The 15,853-nt window shown below is 59.1% G+C and overlaps 1 protein-coding gene across 12 annotated transcripts in view; it reads left to right on the top strand.

The window, feature by feature from the left end:
• The window catches only part of LOC115653202 (tropomyosin beta chain), a 30,747-nt gene that overhangs the window by 14,133 nt on the left and 761 nt on the right, over nucleotides 1-15,853 (top strand). For 2 of the 12 annotated variants that reach the window (XM_030566107.1, XM_030566113.1), the window contains 7 exons: nucleotides 4,636-4,769; nucleotides 8,343-8,460; nucleotides 9,060-9,130; nucleotides 10,556-10,631; nucleotides 10,847-10,909; nucleotides 12,016-12,085; nucleotides 12,660-13,950. In XM_030566107.1, the coding sequence (XP_030421967.1) occupies nucleotides 4,636-4,769; nucleotides 8,343-8,460; nucleotides 9,060-9,130; nucleotides 10,556-10,631; nucleotides 10,847-10,909; nucleotides 12,016-12,085; nucleotides 12,660-12,742 (615 nt within the window). In that variant the 3' untranslated portion in view covers nucleotides 12,743-13,950. Of the gene's footprint in view, nucleotides 1-4,635; nucleotides 4,770-8,342; nucleotides 8,461-9,059; nucleotides 9,131-9,591; nucleotides 9,668-10,555; nucleotides 10,632-10,846; nucleotides 10,910-12,015; nucleotides 12,086-12,659; nucleotides 13,951-14,734; nucleotides 15,819-15,853 lie in introns of those variants that run through there. The other 10 variants (XM_030566104.1, XM_030566111.1, XM_030566103.1 and 7 more) reach the window with 7 other exon arrangements.

The following is a 15,853-nucleotide window of genomic DNA, read 5'->3' on the forward strand; positions in this document are numbered from 1 at the left end:
CGTGGGTATCTCGGGCAGAGAGAGCCCAATAGGTGGATTATGAGTATCTCGGGCAGCGCCCCCCTGGGAACTTCACATGCAGGACTGGGCCTTGCTGATCCAATCTGACTCTAGGAGGATTTCAGCCTGGGCAGGGGAGGGCATTCCCTGGCTGGGTGCGGCTGGGCTACAGGCTGTTTGCCTGGGGTGGCACTAGCAGGCCCAAGCGCTCCTGTTTCTGGCTGGAGCGTGTACCTGAGGCTGGGTGGAGCAGACTCTGCCAGGAGCTTCCTGGGCAGGGCGCCCTGCAGGGAGCTTTCCTATTGTTCCCACAGCCCCAGACCCGCTCACTCTTTGGTGCTCATTGGCTGCAGGGAAAGCCGGGCCACCCTGCCCCGTAACCTGATCTCCACGAGAGAGCCAGGCCGGTCACTCCAGCGCTGGGCCTGGCTGAGGTCCAGGAACCAGCGGAAACTCTCCATAGAGCAGTTGCGCTGCGTGGCTTCCTGCCCTGACTCCAGGAGGGAAGGGACCTGAGACCTCAGTGTGGAAGGGCCAGGTCCTGGCTTGCATGTCCCAAGGGCTGAACCTGGCCAGGTGGTGGGGGGGCCGGGGGTTGTCTCCTCTGATCTCCCTACTAGTGTGTGCTAAGCCCTGCCCCATTCCCAGCTTCCTCTGCTCTACTGACCAGGCTGCAGGGAAACCCTGTGTTGGGGAGTGAGCATGGCCGGAGGGGAAGGGGGCCCCAGCAGGGAGAAGGGGGCTCTGCCCACCCCCATATCTCTGTAACCAACATAGGCCAAGGACATTATTGCAGGCCCTGTGGGGTCAGGTAGCTTTCTGCAGCCTGGCTAACGCCTTCTGCTGGTGCTGGGGAGACCCCACAGGAATCACATCACTGCTGTGCCTTGTGCCTGGCAGGGATGGTTCCTTGGGAGCTCTCCCAGCCTTGTGGCATGATGTGGAGCCAGTGAACCCAGCCCGCACCCCGGCATGGCAGCACAGTGCTCCATGGGGTGAGGGTTGGGGGAGGAGAGCAGCCCAATGTGTGCTTCCTGGGGCCTTCTGCCCAAAGTCCCTTCGAAAGCCAAGCTCAGCCCCTTTCCCTGCTGTCTTGGTGTCTGGCCTGGGAGGAGATGGCACTGCGGAATTACATCCAGCGAAGGGCAGGTCTGGGTCTGACTGTAACTGGGGAGGGGGCAAGGGTCCTGGAGGGTTTGTCCGTCCCTGAGGGCAGGGCTGCTGAAACACTTTGCATCCTGTGGGTGCTGAGAGCCATTGGACCAAACTGTAATCCTGTACGGATGGCAACCACTTCAAGCCGGGGGTGCAGCCCTCCCAGCCCTAGTTCTGGCACCCCTGCCTGGGGGAGGGGGGTTTCCCACGGGTGTGGGAGGTCAGGAAAGGGGATGTAGGGCAGGGTCATGATGGCATGAGGGGGTGTCCCTAACTCTGCAGGCTCACCCCTGTTCTGTGTGATCTGCTTTCTGGGGCCGGGTGCACAGATCCCAGCCTCCTGGGCAGGGCACTCATTAGCCAGACAATGCTGGGGTGAGGGTGCCTGGTGGCCTGTGCCCTGCCGGGTGCTGAGTAGGCTGGGCAGGGCCCTGGCCCTGCTCTCAGCACTGAGCCACACTCTGCTCTCCCCCCGCACCCCGCAGAGAGTTCAGCCCTTGGGGACTGCTGCACCCGCTGGAGGCATTTCTGGGACTGAGGTCAGGCCTGCGAGAGCAGGAGCAATGCGAGAATTGCCAATGGAAAGGAAAGCTGGTCAGATGCTGTGGGGAGGGGAGGGTGGTATGGGGCTGGAGGAGCTAGCATAGGGCTGGGGGAGCTGGCATATGGCATGGGAGGCTGGTGTGGGGCTGGGGGAGCTGACATGGGGCCGACGGGGGTCTGTCTCCCAGTCCACAACTCCGGCTCCCGCTGCATGGAAGTGCCTGCAGTCCCCACACCCCCTGCCAAGAGCTCTCTCTGGCGTCTCTTCCTCTATCCGCCCTCTCCCCGCCTCTGGTCTCATCCCTCTCCCCGCCCCCCCTTTCCCCAGTGTCCTCTGCCCTGGCTCGCCTACCCCCCTTCCCTTCGCCCCAGGGAACCCAGCCCTGTGGGGAAGGGGTGGTGCTTGGAGCCTGGGAACACACTGGTTTCTGGCTCTTGGGGCTCCTTGCAGCCTGGCCTTGGCCGCGGGCCAGCCCCATGGAGGCACTTTGCCGGATTCCTCCCCTGAGGACTGTAAATCAGGGAGGGCTCAGGCCTGGCCCAGTCTGTCCCCCCGGGCTGAGGAGGGGCCGGGAGAAGGTGCCAGCCAGAGTGGCTCCCTTTCCTTGTAACAGTGACTGGGGTCTCGGGGGTATCCACAGGCCCCCCAGCATCGAGGTCCCCTCCCCAGCCTGGCCAGTGCTGCCTCCGCCCTGCCTAGCTGGGTAGGGAGCCGGGGCGGGGGAGGGGACCCCGCATGGACAGCCTGGCTGGCTTCGGTAAACAGGAAATCCACAAGTTGTTCCAATCTCCTTTTTGGGAGTGAGTCTGTGCTGGGCATTCCTGCTCCTTTACTCACCGCTCTGCAAACCCAGACGCTGCCCCGCCACCCTCGCCGGTAGGGAGACCAGACAACAAATGTGAAAAATCAGGACGGGGGTGGGGGGTAATAGGAGCCTATATAAGAAAAAGACCCCAAAATCAGGACTGTCCCTATAAAATTGGGACATCTGGTCGCCCTACTCGCCGGGGTCAGCCAGGACTGACCGGGCTGGGCTCTGGCTTGGAGGGGAGTGTGCAGGGCTCCTGGGCTGTGTCCGCACTGCAGCGGGGAGCCGGCCTCCGAGCCCGGGACAGCCCGTGCTGGCAGGGCCTGAGGTAGTGCACTAAAAGGAGCAGTGTGGACACTGCGGCCCAGGCAGCAGCTCTGGCTAGCCCCCAATCTCAGAGCCAGTTCGTGCCCTGCTCACACAAGTCTGTCTGCCCAGGCCCTCGCTTGCCAAAGTGACTGGGCCTTGGCTTGGGATGGAGATATGTGTCTAACTGTCCGTCCTGCCATCTGTCTATCTGTTCTTAGAACTGGGCTGGCCTCTGGGAGCACAGGTGCTGACTCGTGGGTGCTCTGGGGCTGGAGCACCCATGGAAAAAAGATACTGGGTGCTCAGCACCCACCAGGCACAGCTGTTCAGTGCTGCCAGTGCCAGTCAGTGGTTTGGCAGCATCCCCAATGAGCTAATCAGGAGTGCTGCCAAACAGCTGTTTGATGCCTGGGGAAGAGGCTTGTGGGAGGGAGGAGAGCAGTGAGCAGCAGGTGGGTGGGGGCCTTGGGGTGGAGCAAGGTGGGAAGAGACAGAGCGAGGGCGGGACCTCGGGAGGCAGGCGGAGTGGGGCAAGAAGAGGCGGAGTGAGGGTGGGGCCTTGGGGGAAGGGACAGAATGGGGGCAGGGCCTTGGGTTGGAGCGGGGAAGGAGGCCCTTCCCCCTGAGAGAGCCCCCTTCCTCCCCCGGAAAACTAGAAGTCAGCGCCTATGTTTGGGAGAACAGTGCAGGGTCCACTGAGGTTGGTTCTTTGGGGCTGAGTTGGATTCGGGAGAGAGGTGCAGGATTCACTGGAGTCAGGCGCTGGCTAGACTGTGATCCAAAACCCAGATGAGATGTCAGGAATTCAGAATAGGATGGAGAATTTTGAATGGCTTTATATAAATAGATGGTCCGGCCTCCCCTGCACACCCTGTCTCAGAAAGGATATTGCAGAATTAGAGAGGTTCAGAGATGGGTGCTGAGAATGATCAAGGGTCTGGAAAGGCTCCTGTGAGGAGAGAGTGAACTGATCAAGATTGTTAGCTTAGAGAGACAAATAAGAAGGGGACATGACAAAAGCATCTAAAACAATCAATCGTCTAGAGCAGGGGTTCTCAAACTGGGAGATAAACCCCTCAGGGGCTCGCGAGGTTATTATGCGGGTGTCACAAGCTGTCAGCATCCACCAAATCCTGCTTTGCTTCCAGCATTTATAATAGTGTTAAATATAAAAAAAGTGATTTTAATTTATAAGGAGGGTCAGACTCAGAGGCTTGCTGTGTGAAAGGGGTCACCAATACAAAATTTTGAGAACCACTGGTCTAAAGAATGTAGATTTGGAACTTCTGCTGTCCTAGAACCCCAGGACAGTGAAAGAAATTTAAAGGTGGCAAATTAAAAAGTAACAGAAGGAAACGCTTTATCACACAGTTCATAATTGTCCTGTGGAACTCACTGCCACAAGACATTTGGGCCAAAATTTAGCCCAATTGAAAGAAGGATTGGATCCTTATATGGATAAGACTATTCAGGGCTATCCTGTTACTGCTAGCATAAATTCTGGCAAGGATATTCAGCCTCATGCTTCAGGGCCTTGAGCCAATCTCGAAGGATTCGAGACCAGGACGAGACTTTGTGTGGGGGCAGATTATTCCACCTCTCTCTCCTTTGGGCATCTTGCGCGAACTTTCGAAGCATCTGATGCTAGCCACTGTCAGAGGCCGACTGGTGTGCAGGACAGACCCCTGGCTGATCCAGGCAGCAATTCCTATGGCCTCTGCACAGGGTCCCAGTGCTGAGGGGCTCATGCACGTTCAGTGGCTCTCAGCCCTTTTCCAGCTGTGGGGTGGGATTGACTCTAGTGCTGCTTCTCCCTCAGGCTGAGTCTGATGTGGCCTCCCTGAACCGCCGTATCCAACTGGTGGAAGAGGAATTGGACCGAGCCCAGGAGCGCCTGGCCACTGCGCTGCAGAAGCTGGAGGAGGCTGAGAAAGCGGCTGATGAGAGCGAGCGGTGTGTGGTTGGTGGGAAGGAAGGAGTGCGGAGGGGAATGTAGCCTGGCAGCTGGGGGCGGGTTGGCCTGGATGTGGCCTCTTGCTCCCATGGGGTTGGGCTCCTCTTCCAGGGCCCTGCAGGATTGCTCCAAGCCCCCATCCCATGGAACTGGGGTCCCCTGGTGTCACAGGCAGCAACGGGCAGCTGAGCCTCATGCTGAGCCCCATGTCAGGGAGAGATGGGGGCAGGAGTGGTGGAAGCCCCCTAAAGGTGGAGGCTTTCCCACTGAGGCTGTGCTCTTGCAACACCCCTTCCCCTGAGGTCCTGCTCCCCACTTGCTCCTCTCCACTCCTTTTGACCCTCTCCCCTGACTCTCACACTTTGTGGCAGTGCATTGCCATGGCCCCTTAACTGTTTTGGCACCCCTGGATGGGGGCAGTTTGGGGCAGGGGATAAGATTGCAGCAGCCTGCCCGAGGCCAGCTGTGCTCTAGGTTGCCATGAGCTGTGAGTTGGACTGTTGAAGGTGCCAGTTACTGCTGTCAAACAGGGGCACCTCAGGCTCCTTCTCTCTTGCTAAGCTGGGTCACGTGGCCCCTGGAGCAGGTTCAGCTTGTGCCAGCACTGAGATTTCATGAGGCTTTTCAAAAGCTAGAGTCTAGCTCCCAGACTTCAAGTGTCACACAGACAGCGACTGAGACAGGAGCTCTGGGAGCTGTGAACTGCCCCACTCCCTGGGGACCTTGCCAAGGTGTTGACTCTAAAGCCTAATGATAACACTTTTGCAATGTCCTAATTAACTAGTCAGTTGCTAATCGTTTGGCCTTCAGGAGTGGGCAGAAGGGAGGTAATGGGGAGACACACAGGTAGCGGATGGCAAACATGGCTGGGGAAGGGAGATGCAGAGGACAGAAATAGATCCCAGAAATGTTCCTGAAGGGGAGCGTGTTCCCGCTGGGTGATGCTGGGTGTGACTGTAAGGCGCTGAGCAGATAACAAACAGAGTTTCCCTTGCACTCGATGTGACTTCCTAGTGACTCCTGAGTGGGTCCGCCATTCGTGGCAGAATGTCGAGAGTTCAGAATATTTACCCAGCCTTTGGGCCATAATTAAAAGGGGACTTAGGCCTTCCCCGTGGGTAAGTGACAGTCCTGCTGCAGGTGATACTTATTGTCTCAGGCAGGGCTCATCAGCCCTGAAACTCTTTCTTTCCCCACGCTGATCACGGAGGTCTCTGGGCACCTTGCAGCTGTGGCTAACATCTGTCACACGTGCCTGTCCTCTCCCCAGGTGGTGCAGTGGAGTGGTTGATTTTGGTAGGGCTATTAGGTTTTTTGAACACGTCCACACTGCCCCGGGTCTGTGTCAGCAAAGGATAGCTGGAGAAGCATGCTGGCCCTGGGACTGGAAGGTGGGGAGTTTGTGATGGTACTAAGCCCCTGAGGGAGTTTGTTCCAGTCTCAGCTGGCCCTGGAAAGCTCTGTCTCGTGTCCAGATGCGCTGTACCCTCCAGGGGGAGAGTCCCATTGTGCTGAGGAGCGGAACTGGTGACCAGGACTTCGTCCTGGAGCTTTAGGACCTTTTAGATTGTGCTGGGCCCAGGCCATTGAGCATCTTGGAAATAAGGACCAAGCCGTGACTCACTATTCTATGGGAAACCAGCATGGAAAGCAGGGAACTGGTCAGATGTGCGAATGCAGCACTAGTGTAGCACAGGGCAGTCTCCTGGAAAGCCCAGTAGTCTGCCCTGTCCTCCAGAAGCCACCAGTCAACCCTGAAGACCTCTCCAGCCTCCCGTTCCAGGGTAAAATAATCAGTGCTCCAGCATGCGCCGTGATTGTGGATGCACTGGATTCTGGGTTCAGGCTAGTGCACAACACAGAAACCGCTCTAGTGGCACAGAGAGATGGCCTTGGGCCATGGATGCAGGTAAGGTCTCCATGCTCATGCTGCTGCACCGCAGTGAACCGCAGGTACTAACTCACCTACCTGACAGAGCAACCGATGACACAGCACTCCAGTGGGTGAGCGTTCCTCTCCAGCAGAACTTGGGGAGTGAGGATGGGGAGTGCTGAAGGCTCTCATCTACGGGGTCCCGCAGGGATCCATGCAACACCTGCTTCTCCTCAATGACTACGTGACTCCACTGGGAGATAGAGGGAGACACCAGGGCTCAGTTGCCAACAACACTTAACTATCTATCTCGTTCACCACCGATGCAGCCACCACCACGACTAAGATGTCACTCGCAGTACGTCCCAGAGATCGGCTCTTGGATGGAGGGCAGTTCGCTTGCAGCTGGAGACCCCAGACAAAGTGTCGCTGTTGGAAAGACTTTGTCTCCACCTTCCATTTGCCGAATCGTTCAAAGCCTTGGGGTCCTGTTTAACTCCTCGTTAAGCTGGGGGACCAGGGAGTATCTGTCTAAAAATGTCTTATTTCACCTCAAACTCACTAGGAATCCCTGCCCCTTCCTCCTGGCTGAGGGCCTGGGCCCAACAACCCTTGTGTTTGTCACTTGAGGCTGGGTCACTAGCTCCCTTGGCTGCCTGCCCTCTCCATGAACCAGGCAACTGTCTGCATTGCCCACAGCCACGAGCTGCTGAACCTGGTCGACAGACCTGGGCTGGCGGGGCCCGCGCTGCCTGCTATCACTGGCTAGTCGACGTGATTTGAGCGGGAGGTCAGGCTCTGAAGCCTAGGGCAAGGCTGGGCTTCCAGCCCACGCTACAGCCCGAGCTGCAATTGCAGAGTGCAGCAGGGGCCCTGTGAGCCCAGGTGTGTTGACCCAGCTCAGAGGCTTGAGCCAAGGACTACTGCTGGCCATTTGCCTAGGGAGCCCGTGCTCCTGTCCCTCCGCAGGCTCCCCGCCTCTTTGGGTGATTTGATCCTTTGCTGTAGGCTTTTGTGTACTACGTGAGGGCTATCTGGGCAGACTGGGTGTCAGAGCTGTGAGTATCACTGGTGCCGTGTGGGAAAGGAGGGTGTAAGTGTGTCCTGAAGATGGTCAGACTGAATTTCCCTGATCTCCACTGGGAGGTTTTTCCATAGATGGAGAATGTGGTGTCCCCAGCTCTCCCAGGCGTTTGGCTGGGCTTCATCATATGCATTGTCCCAGAGGGATCTGTGCCCACAAGCGGCTTCGCTCTTGCTGCTGCCTCTGCAGGAGGTGCGCAGATGCTGTGGTGGTGAGTGGCAGGACAGATACCTGACACAGAGGGTGCAGAACTAGCGCTGAGTGTTAGCTAGGATGGCGCTGAAGGGAGCTGCTAGCTCAACGCCAGGAGCATCTGACTCCACATGGCAGTGATCTGAGAGAGGGTGAGGGATGTGGCAGGATGGGCCCTGGGATAACAGTGTGAGGCTAGTTCCTGACATTCAAGTTGATCTAGAACATGGGGATGGTTTAATTCACTGGGAGGGAAGGGTGCTTAGGGCTGCAAAAGGAGAGGGAGCAGGTGTGGGGCACTCCGGCATGGGGCAGAGCTGGGGTGCTCTAACTTGCTGCGAGGCAAGTTGGGTGCTCTAGATCATGGCTGCATTTCAGGGCAGTCTAGATTGCAGCCGTAACTGTGGTTTGGTTTTTCTTCAGAGGCATGAAAGTCATTGAGAACCGGGCCATGAAGGATGAGGAGAAAATGGAGCTCCAGGAGATGCAGCTGAAAGAGGCCAAGCACATAGCTGAGGAGGCTGACCGCAAATACGAGGAGGTGAGAACCAGCCCTTCCCAATGACCATCATCCCCGGGGCTCCTGCTGACACCACCAGGAGCATCCACAGCTCCGGGTGGCTCACCAAGGATGGGCTCGTGCACTGGAGCACTGCCATGAAGGGGGGCGCATCCCTCGGGGGGCTGGCAGCTCCTAGCAACACCCCCTTTTGTAGGAGAGGCCCCGGAGAATGGAGCATGAGATAGTGGGTCCTGCTGCTGAGGCCCCTGCCCTCCCCCCACCCTCTGCTGTCTTGCCTCTGGGGGGCAACCCCTCCCCCACCTGCTGCCACTGTCTCTGGGGGGCACCTCCTCCGCCTGCCACCACTGCCACCCTGGGGGTGTCCCCCCCACGGCTTTCTGCCTCCTGCCACATTGGGCAGCACCCCACATGCAATGTCCTCTGCCTCCCAGCACCACTACACGTGGAGGCTACCATCCACCTCCCTGCTAATCCTCTGCCTGCTGCCCCCCCACCCCAAGGCCTCTATCCACGGCCACCACTGTGGTGGGGGGGCTGCTGCCGAGCTGTGTCCCCGCAGCTGCCGCCCTGCAGGGCCTGCGCCGGGCTGACAGTCTCTCCTCTGCCGGGCCTGCCAGGTTGCCCGTAAGCTGGTGATCATTGAGGGGGAGCTGGAGCGCTCAGAGGAAAGGGCGGAGGTTGCAGAAAGGTGAGTGCTGTCTGTACCCCCCGGGCAGTGGGGGAGGGCACGGGGACGGGGTTTCTCAGGCCCATATGTCCTTCTCCCCCCCGATGAGGCTGAGCTGGGATCCAGCCCTTGGGGAGCTGAGCCGCGTAGGGCACTCAATGGGCAGCCAGAGTCCGTGGCGAGGGCGAGTCTCTTCCCTTGGTTCTCCAGCAGGAGGCACCACTGACCCCGTCAGAGGCACAGAATCCCGTCAGAGGCAGGTTCCCATGGAGCTGACGGAGCAGGTGGCCTGATCCTAGGGGGGCCCTTGGCTCTCTGTGTCTGATCAGGCTGAATGGCAGCCGGCTCCTGCCCCTTCACTGTCCCCACCGGGCCGGCCAGGTGGGTGGGGGTGCAAGGAGTGGGAATGGTTGATCTTGTTCTCTGCTCGGTTTCCCATGGCTGAATACTCCCCCTGGGATGCTCCCTCTCACTCCCCCCAGCCGAGTGAGACAGCTGGAAGAGGAGCTGCGCACCATGGACCAGACCCTCAAATCCCTGATGGCCTCAGAGGAAGAGGTACTGGGGCAGGGGACTGGGGAAACTCGCAGCTTCCTCTCTGTCCCTCTCTGCCTCTCCGACCCTCTGGACGTGCTGTCTCCTTTTCATCAATCCTCTGAGCCCTCCTTCTTCCCTCGCCATCCTGGACGGCTTTGGGTCTGGTCCTGCTCCTGAGGCTGAGACGGATGGGGCTCGAGGCACGGAGGGGCAGGGTTGGAGGCGAGCTGGGTGGCCCTTGGTGCTGGCTGCTGCCTGGTTTACCCCACACATCTCCCTTGCTGCCTGCGTTGCAGGGCCGCTCCTTGTGCCACAGGGTGAACTGAGCATTGGCCGAGGCCCCAGGGTAGGCCCTGCAGGCGTGAGGCAGGCCCTGGGGGGAGCGAGACCTCTCCTGCTCTCTGTCTACATCTGTCTCTCAGTACCGCAAGAGTCTCTGTCCCGATTAGTTTCCGCTGTGCTGCTTGCAGGAGGAGGTCTCATGGTCCCGCGAGGGGCCCAGCTGGGGCTGAGCTTGCAGAGGCAAGTTGGGCTGGCTGGTCCTGTCACTCTGGCATCTCTGCTCTGGACTTTGGGCCCTTCTTAGATCCAGTTACCTGCCTAGCCTGCTCAGGCAGGTGTTTCACTCTACCCCTTCGCTGCCTGGGCACAGTCTGGGTGTCTGAGCCTGCCTCTCGCATCCCAGCCATTCAGCCGGACGCTCTCAGGAGCTGTGTGACTACCGCTGGGGTAAGTCAGCAGGGATGGTGGCTTGCCTGAGGTCATGGGCCACGGACCAGGCTGGCTGTTGCTTCCTCTCCATCTGAATTGCTGTTTCTCTCTCCTGAGCTTTTTCTCTTTCTCCTTTCCTTCATTCCTCCCCCCACCCCACCCTTCTCTCTTCCGCGCGCTCCGGCCTGCTGGGAATAGTAAATGTGGGGACCTAGAGGAAGAGCTGAAAATTGTCACCAACAACTTGAAGTCCCTGGAGGCCCAGGCCGATAAGGTAGGAACCAGAGGGGTGCACCACCGGCCCCCAGGGGCTGGTGAGGAGCAGGGCCTGAGAAGTGAGCGGAGCAGAGTGCTGCCCTCCCGGGAGATGCCCTGGATCTGGCCAATGGTGGGGCAGGTCGGGGTGGGCCCACCAGCCTGTTGCTGTGAGAGGGACCCAGTGGGTGCCACAGGGACTGTGCAGCAACTCAGACATGTCTTTCTTCACAGTACTCCACCAAGGAAGATAAGTACGAGGAGGAGATCAAGCTGCTAACAGACAAACTGAAGGAGGTGAGAAACGCCCAGAATCAGAGACCCTGACAGGAGGGCAGAGACCTTGTGTAATCGCCCCGTCCTCCCATAGTGCACAGGTTTGCTGCCACCCTTCAGAGTGGGCCTGGCTGTGGGCTATGCTGGCTGTGGGCCATAGGCACCAACTCCGTGGATGCTCTGGGACTAGAGCACCCACGGGGGGAAATTGGTGGGCCCTGAACACCAGGCGGCAGCCCCCCATCAGCTCCCCCCCGCAGTGCCTCCGTCCCATTGGCGGGCCCCGTGGATCAGCGCCTCCCCCTCCCTCCCTACACCTCCTTCCGCTATGAACAGCTGTTTCACTGCATGCAGGAGGCTGGGCGTGGGGTGGGGGTGGAGGGGAGAGAAGCTAGGATGCAGGGAGCTTGAGGAGTGGGAGGAACTGGGCAGGAAGAGGCACGGGGTGGAGCGGGGGGGTGGAGCAGGGGCAGGAAGAGGCGGGGTGGGGGCAGAGCAGGGGTGGGACAGAGGCGGAGCAGGGACAGAAACACTGAGTCTACTGCCCACTCCTCTGAATGGCTAAAACCACCATCCACCTGGACAGGATCCCCGGCCAGCTTCCCCTGACAGCCTGCCCCAAAACACGAGCCATCCCCACCGCCGGTCCCTGCCCAGCTATGTGTTTCTGATGCACTTAAGGGGCCATACTCAGCCTGTGAGGCCCTGAGGTGCTTGGCGGGGGGCAGACACAGTCATTCCTGGAGCGGAGCTGAAATTAGCAGCACAAAGGCAGATTCTGCTTTGGCCTCACACATGGCTCTGAATGCTGCTGCTCCTCCAGCTATGGCCTGGCTCCATGCTGCAGGGCTGGAGTCGCTGCAGAGCAGCTGACAGGTCAGCTGGATCTGCTGCAACTTCAGATACAGCCAAGCAGGCAGTCAAGCCCTGCAGATGTGCTGGGGAAGAGAGTCCAGCAGGAGGTTTGGCTGCTCGCCATGTCCCAGCTCCAGTCAGGGGCTCCTCCATGGGACCAAACGGGGTAGCCTCTGGCCCTCCTTTGCCCGTGGAGAGTCCTGACCTACCTCCTGACCAGTTCTCCATCAGACAGTCGGTACCATAGTTAACGCCCCATTTCCTGACCCTAGGCTGAGACCCGAGCGGAGTTTGCTGAGCGATCCGTGGCCAAGCTGGAGAAAACCATTGACGACTTAGAAGGTAAAGAGACCCTGCCTGCCCTTTGCCCCCCCTCCTCACAGAGCACAGCCAGCCTAAGAGGCCCAGGACACGCCTCAGGGTCTGCCTAGCCAAAACCTCTGGCCATGGGACTGGCTGAGCACTGGGATTCGGAGAGGAGGGAGGGACAGAGAGCCCGGGTGGGTATCACAGAACGAGCTGTCCCCCTGCGTGGGAATCCCAGTCTGAAAGGATGGGAGGCAGGATCACCGTGCGATGGGCGTGGGCCAGGAAGGGCCCCAGATCGGGGCAGGCCAGGAGCACAATAGGCAGGGAGGGGATGAAGAGTGGCCAGGGAGCTCAAGCCTGGCCAGGAGAGCCCCTGGGTAAGAAGGGGCCATGCGAGGCCCTGGAGCAACGAGGTAAGGGCAGGGGTGGGAGGAACCAGCCTGGCCTGTCAGAGGCCCATGCACCTGTGTGAGCCTTACCCGGCACCCTCCCATGGCAGCAAGGTCTCTTTCTCTCTCACATTCACTTTCTCTCTTTCTCCCTCCCCCTCACTGCCCTGCTCCGCTTTCTGCCACGGGCCGCCCCCCGCACTCCCTCCTGCCTGCAGACGAAGTGTATGCTCAGAAGATGAAGTATAAGGCAATCAGCGAGGAGCTGGACAATGCACTTAACGACATCACCTCCCTCTGAGCCCCCCGAGCGGTCCCAGCACCATGGCACTCCACTCCCACTGTCTGCTCGCCCCCTCCCACCCGGCCTGCTTGTGACCTCAGTCACCATGGCTGCCCCTGCCTGCCTGTCCAGCTGTCCCGTGGTCTCTGCTCCCCACTGCGTGTGTGTCTGTCCATCCCTTCTTTGTCCCCACAAGCTCCAGTGCTGCTAGGTGGCTGTGGTTTGCTCAGTGAAAGCTGCAGGAGAGGAGAGTCCCTGAGCAGTGACCAGCCCATAACCCAGACTGGGGAGCATCCCTGGTCCAGGATCAGCCCGGCTGCAATGTGCCATGCATAGGCCTTGCCCAGGGGCTGCGTGTGGCCAGCTTTCCTGATCTGCTGAGCTGCAGCGAAGTGTCCAGTTAGATAGTGGGATGAGACTTCAGGGGCTGACCCCTCGCCTGGGGGTGGGGTCTGAAGATGGAAGGTGCATGGTCCCATCTCACCCCACATGCTGGGTCTCTGTCTGCTGGCCTCGACTGATCCTTGCTCCATGGGCACGGGCCGAGGGATGGCTGCAGATTTGGATTTCTCTCTTTCCTTAAGAGAAGTTGGTGCAGAAGATAAAGTAGAGAAAAGCTCTTGTTGCAGCCCAGGAGAAGAGGCCAGGGCTCCCCATGCTACTGGCCATCTGGCTCCCTTCTGCCTCGCCTGCCCCATGGGGCATGCTTTGTGTCAAAGGGCTGCCGAGTTCTAACAAGCCTGAGGACAACGGCAGCTCTGGGGCCAGGACCCCAAGGCCTCGGGGGAGGAGATGGAGGGACATGCCCTGGTGCAAAGGGGAGCTTTACTTATGTTGGGTCCCAAGAGGCAGGTGCATTTAGCCCAGCTGCTGGGAACAAGAAGGGAGCAGCTAGTGCTGGGATTGGGAAGGGCAGCGTGGGCTCCACATCCGCTGACCAAATCTTCCTGGGCTCTGCTCCCATTGACACCCCCCTGGAGGGGATTCCCCGCAGCTGGAAGCAGCCCCTCCAAAGCTGAGGGCAGGAGGAGAGGGGAGGGTCACTCTCATGGGGTGGAAGGAAAACATGGGAGGCTTGGCAGCCCTTACTGCATCCCCCTGTCCTTGTGTTGTATTCCTCCTGTCCTTCGCATGTTACTCTTGAGTTCACATTTCATGACTTACTTTCTTTTCTGTCCTTCTGGGTCAATGCGCTGGTCTCAATAAAACATTTTCTCTCCTTGGTTTCTCCTTTGTTTTCTTCATGCTGCTTTGATTTTTCACCTTCACTCTCATTTTCATGCCTGTACATGGCCCTTTATGGGGGGTTCTCCCGCCAGGTGTGCTCCACAGCGCGGACATCCACAGGTGCTTGGACCCTGTGGGGAGGGGCCTGTCATAAGAACCCGGAAAGACCCTTGAGCTCAGCCATGTCTGTCAGGGCAACCTTCCCCCTTTGTGCATCGGGGAGGGAGAGGGACAAGCGCACAGCTAGCTCCATTTGAGAGGAAAGTTCACCTGGTCCTTGGGCTCCTTTCGGGCTCCAGGTCCTAGCCTGAGCTGAGCTAGATCCAACCCTGTCTCTCTTTCGTTGCCTGGACCTACTCCAGTGCACACACCATTTCACAGCCCTGGCCTGGCTTCCTGGCTTGTGTTTAGCTGAGTGCTGCAGCACTTTCCTTTCTGGAGCGGTGATTGGCTTTCCCCTTCAAAGAGCATGATGTTTCCGGGTCAGACCTCACCCCAGTTTGTGATACAAAGCTCCCCATCTCCTGGAACCATGTCCTCTTTCCTTCTCGAATGCCTCCATGCTACTCCATCCCCCTGCCAGGCCTGAGCCTGCTCCATTCTGCCTGTAGCCCTGACGTCATTTCTCCTTCCTGCACTGGGCAGACAGGCTGCGGGCCATGCGCCCCCCCGGGCTCAGCGTACACCAATAGCGTCTCTGTGCTCACCTGACTTTCTCTTTGCACTAACTCTCTCTTTCTCTCTCTCTCTCCCTCTGCTGCTGCTGACGTCTGTTTTCCATAGCGCGCTCCCAGCAGGAGGCGGAGAAAAACCGTATTCTCACTAACGAACTGCGGGTCATCCTTAACGAACTTAACAACTGAGCCAGCCTCAGCCCATGCTTATGTCATGTAGCCTGTGTCTCTTGGGGTGTTCCAGCCCCATCGCTCGCCCCCTCTGTTGCCCAGGACATTCCCTACAGTCCCGAGTCCTGGTAACAGGTCCCACCAGGCTGGGTGGGCCTGGGCCCTAGGGAGTCCCTGCCCTCTCCCTGCTGCTGGGTACTTGACACATGGACCCCACCCCCTGGCCTTGCAGTTCAGAGTGACAAGCCTGCTCTGAATTGCTGGAGCCTCCTAAGCTGGTTGATTTGCCCAGGGGCAGAGCCTGCTGCCATCACAACCCAGCAATCGGGAGCCTGCTGTAATACCCAGAGTCCTGCCTTCCCCATGGGGGCACTGCTGAGCTGGTGCCTACTGCCCAGGCTGGGGAGGGAGTGCCCATGTGATGGGCTGAGCCACATGAACCCTCCCTAGAGCGTAGAGCTCCCCAAGCCAGGGAAGGGGACAGCCAGCCTCCCACCGGCTCTACCAGGATCTTCCTAAACCACCTAACTGCTGCAGGCAAAGGCTGTCTGGATACTGCTCTCACAGGTCCAGCTTCTCCAGATCCAGGAACTGTAAGGAACAGGGCAGGAGCCCAGCTACTCTGGCCCCAGCCTCTCCCAGCAGGTGCGCTGGGCAGCAACGTTGGCCGCAGGTGACCTCATGGAAACACCTGTCCCAGCGAGGGCTCTGGTAGGCAGCAGGACAGATGCACTGGAAGAGGGAACTCCCAGCTACTCCATCCCCAGACCCAGTGTCTCGCAGCTGAGGGTGTGGTGGCGAGTCTCATTCCAGCAGAAGTGGTGTAGGGGACAGTGCAGAAGCGCTGGCTGTGAGCAGGTTTCCCGTAGCATGTGCTGTACACGAGGGCTAGAAGAACTGGCTCCTGCAGTTTCATTAGTGCTGTTCTCTCTTCCATCTGTGCTGTCCTCTCTCCTCCTGAGCTGCTGCCTTGCTCCTGCTCTCCACGGATCACTGCACCCAGCTGAGTCTCGGAGCAGCTGGTCAGTACTATGCACCTTTCATCATGAGTGGCTGG

Source organism: Gopherus evgoodei, chromosome 6 (assembly GCF_007399415.2).
Source record: "Gopherus evgoodei ecotype Sinaloan lineage chromosome 6, rGopEvg1_v1.p, whole genome shotgun sequence".
NCBI classification, from domain to species: Eukaryota; Metazoa; Chordata; order Testudines; family Testudinidae; genus Gopherus; species Gopherus evgoodei.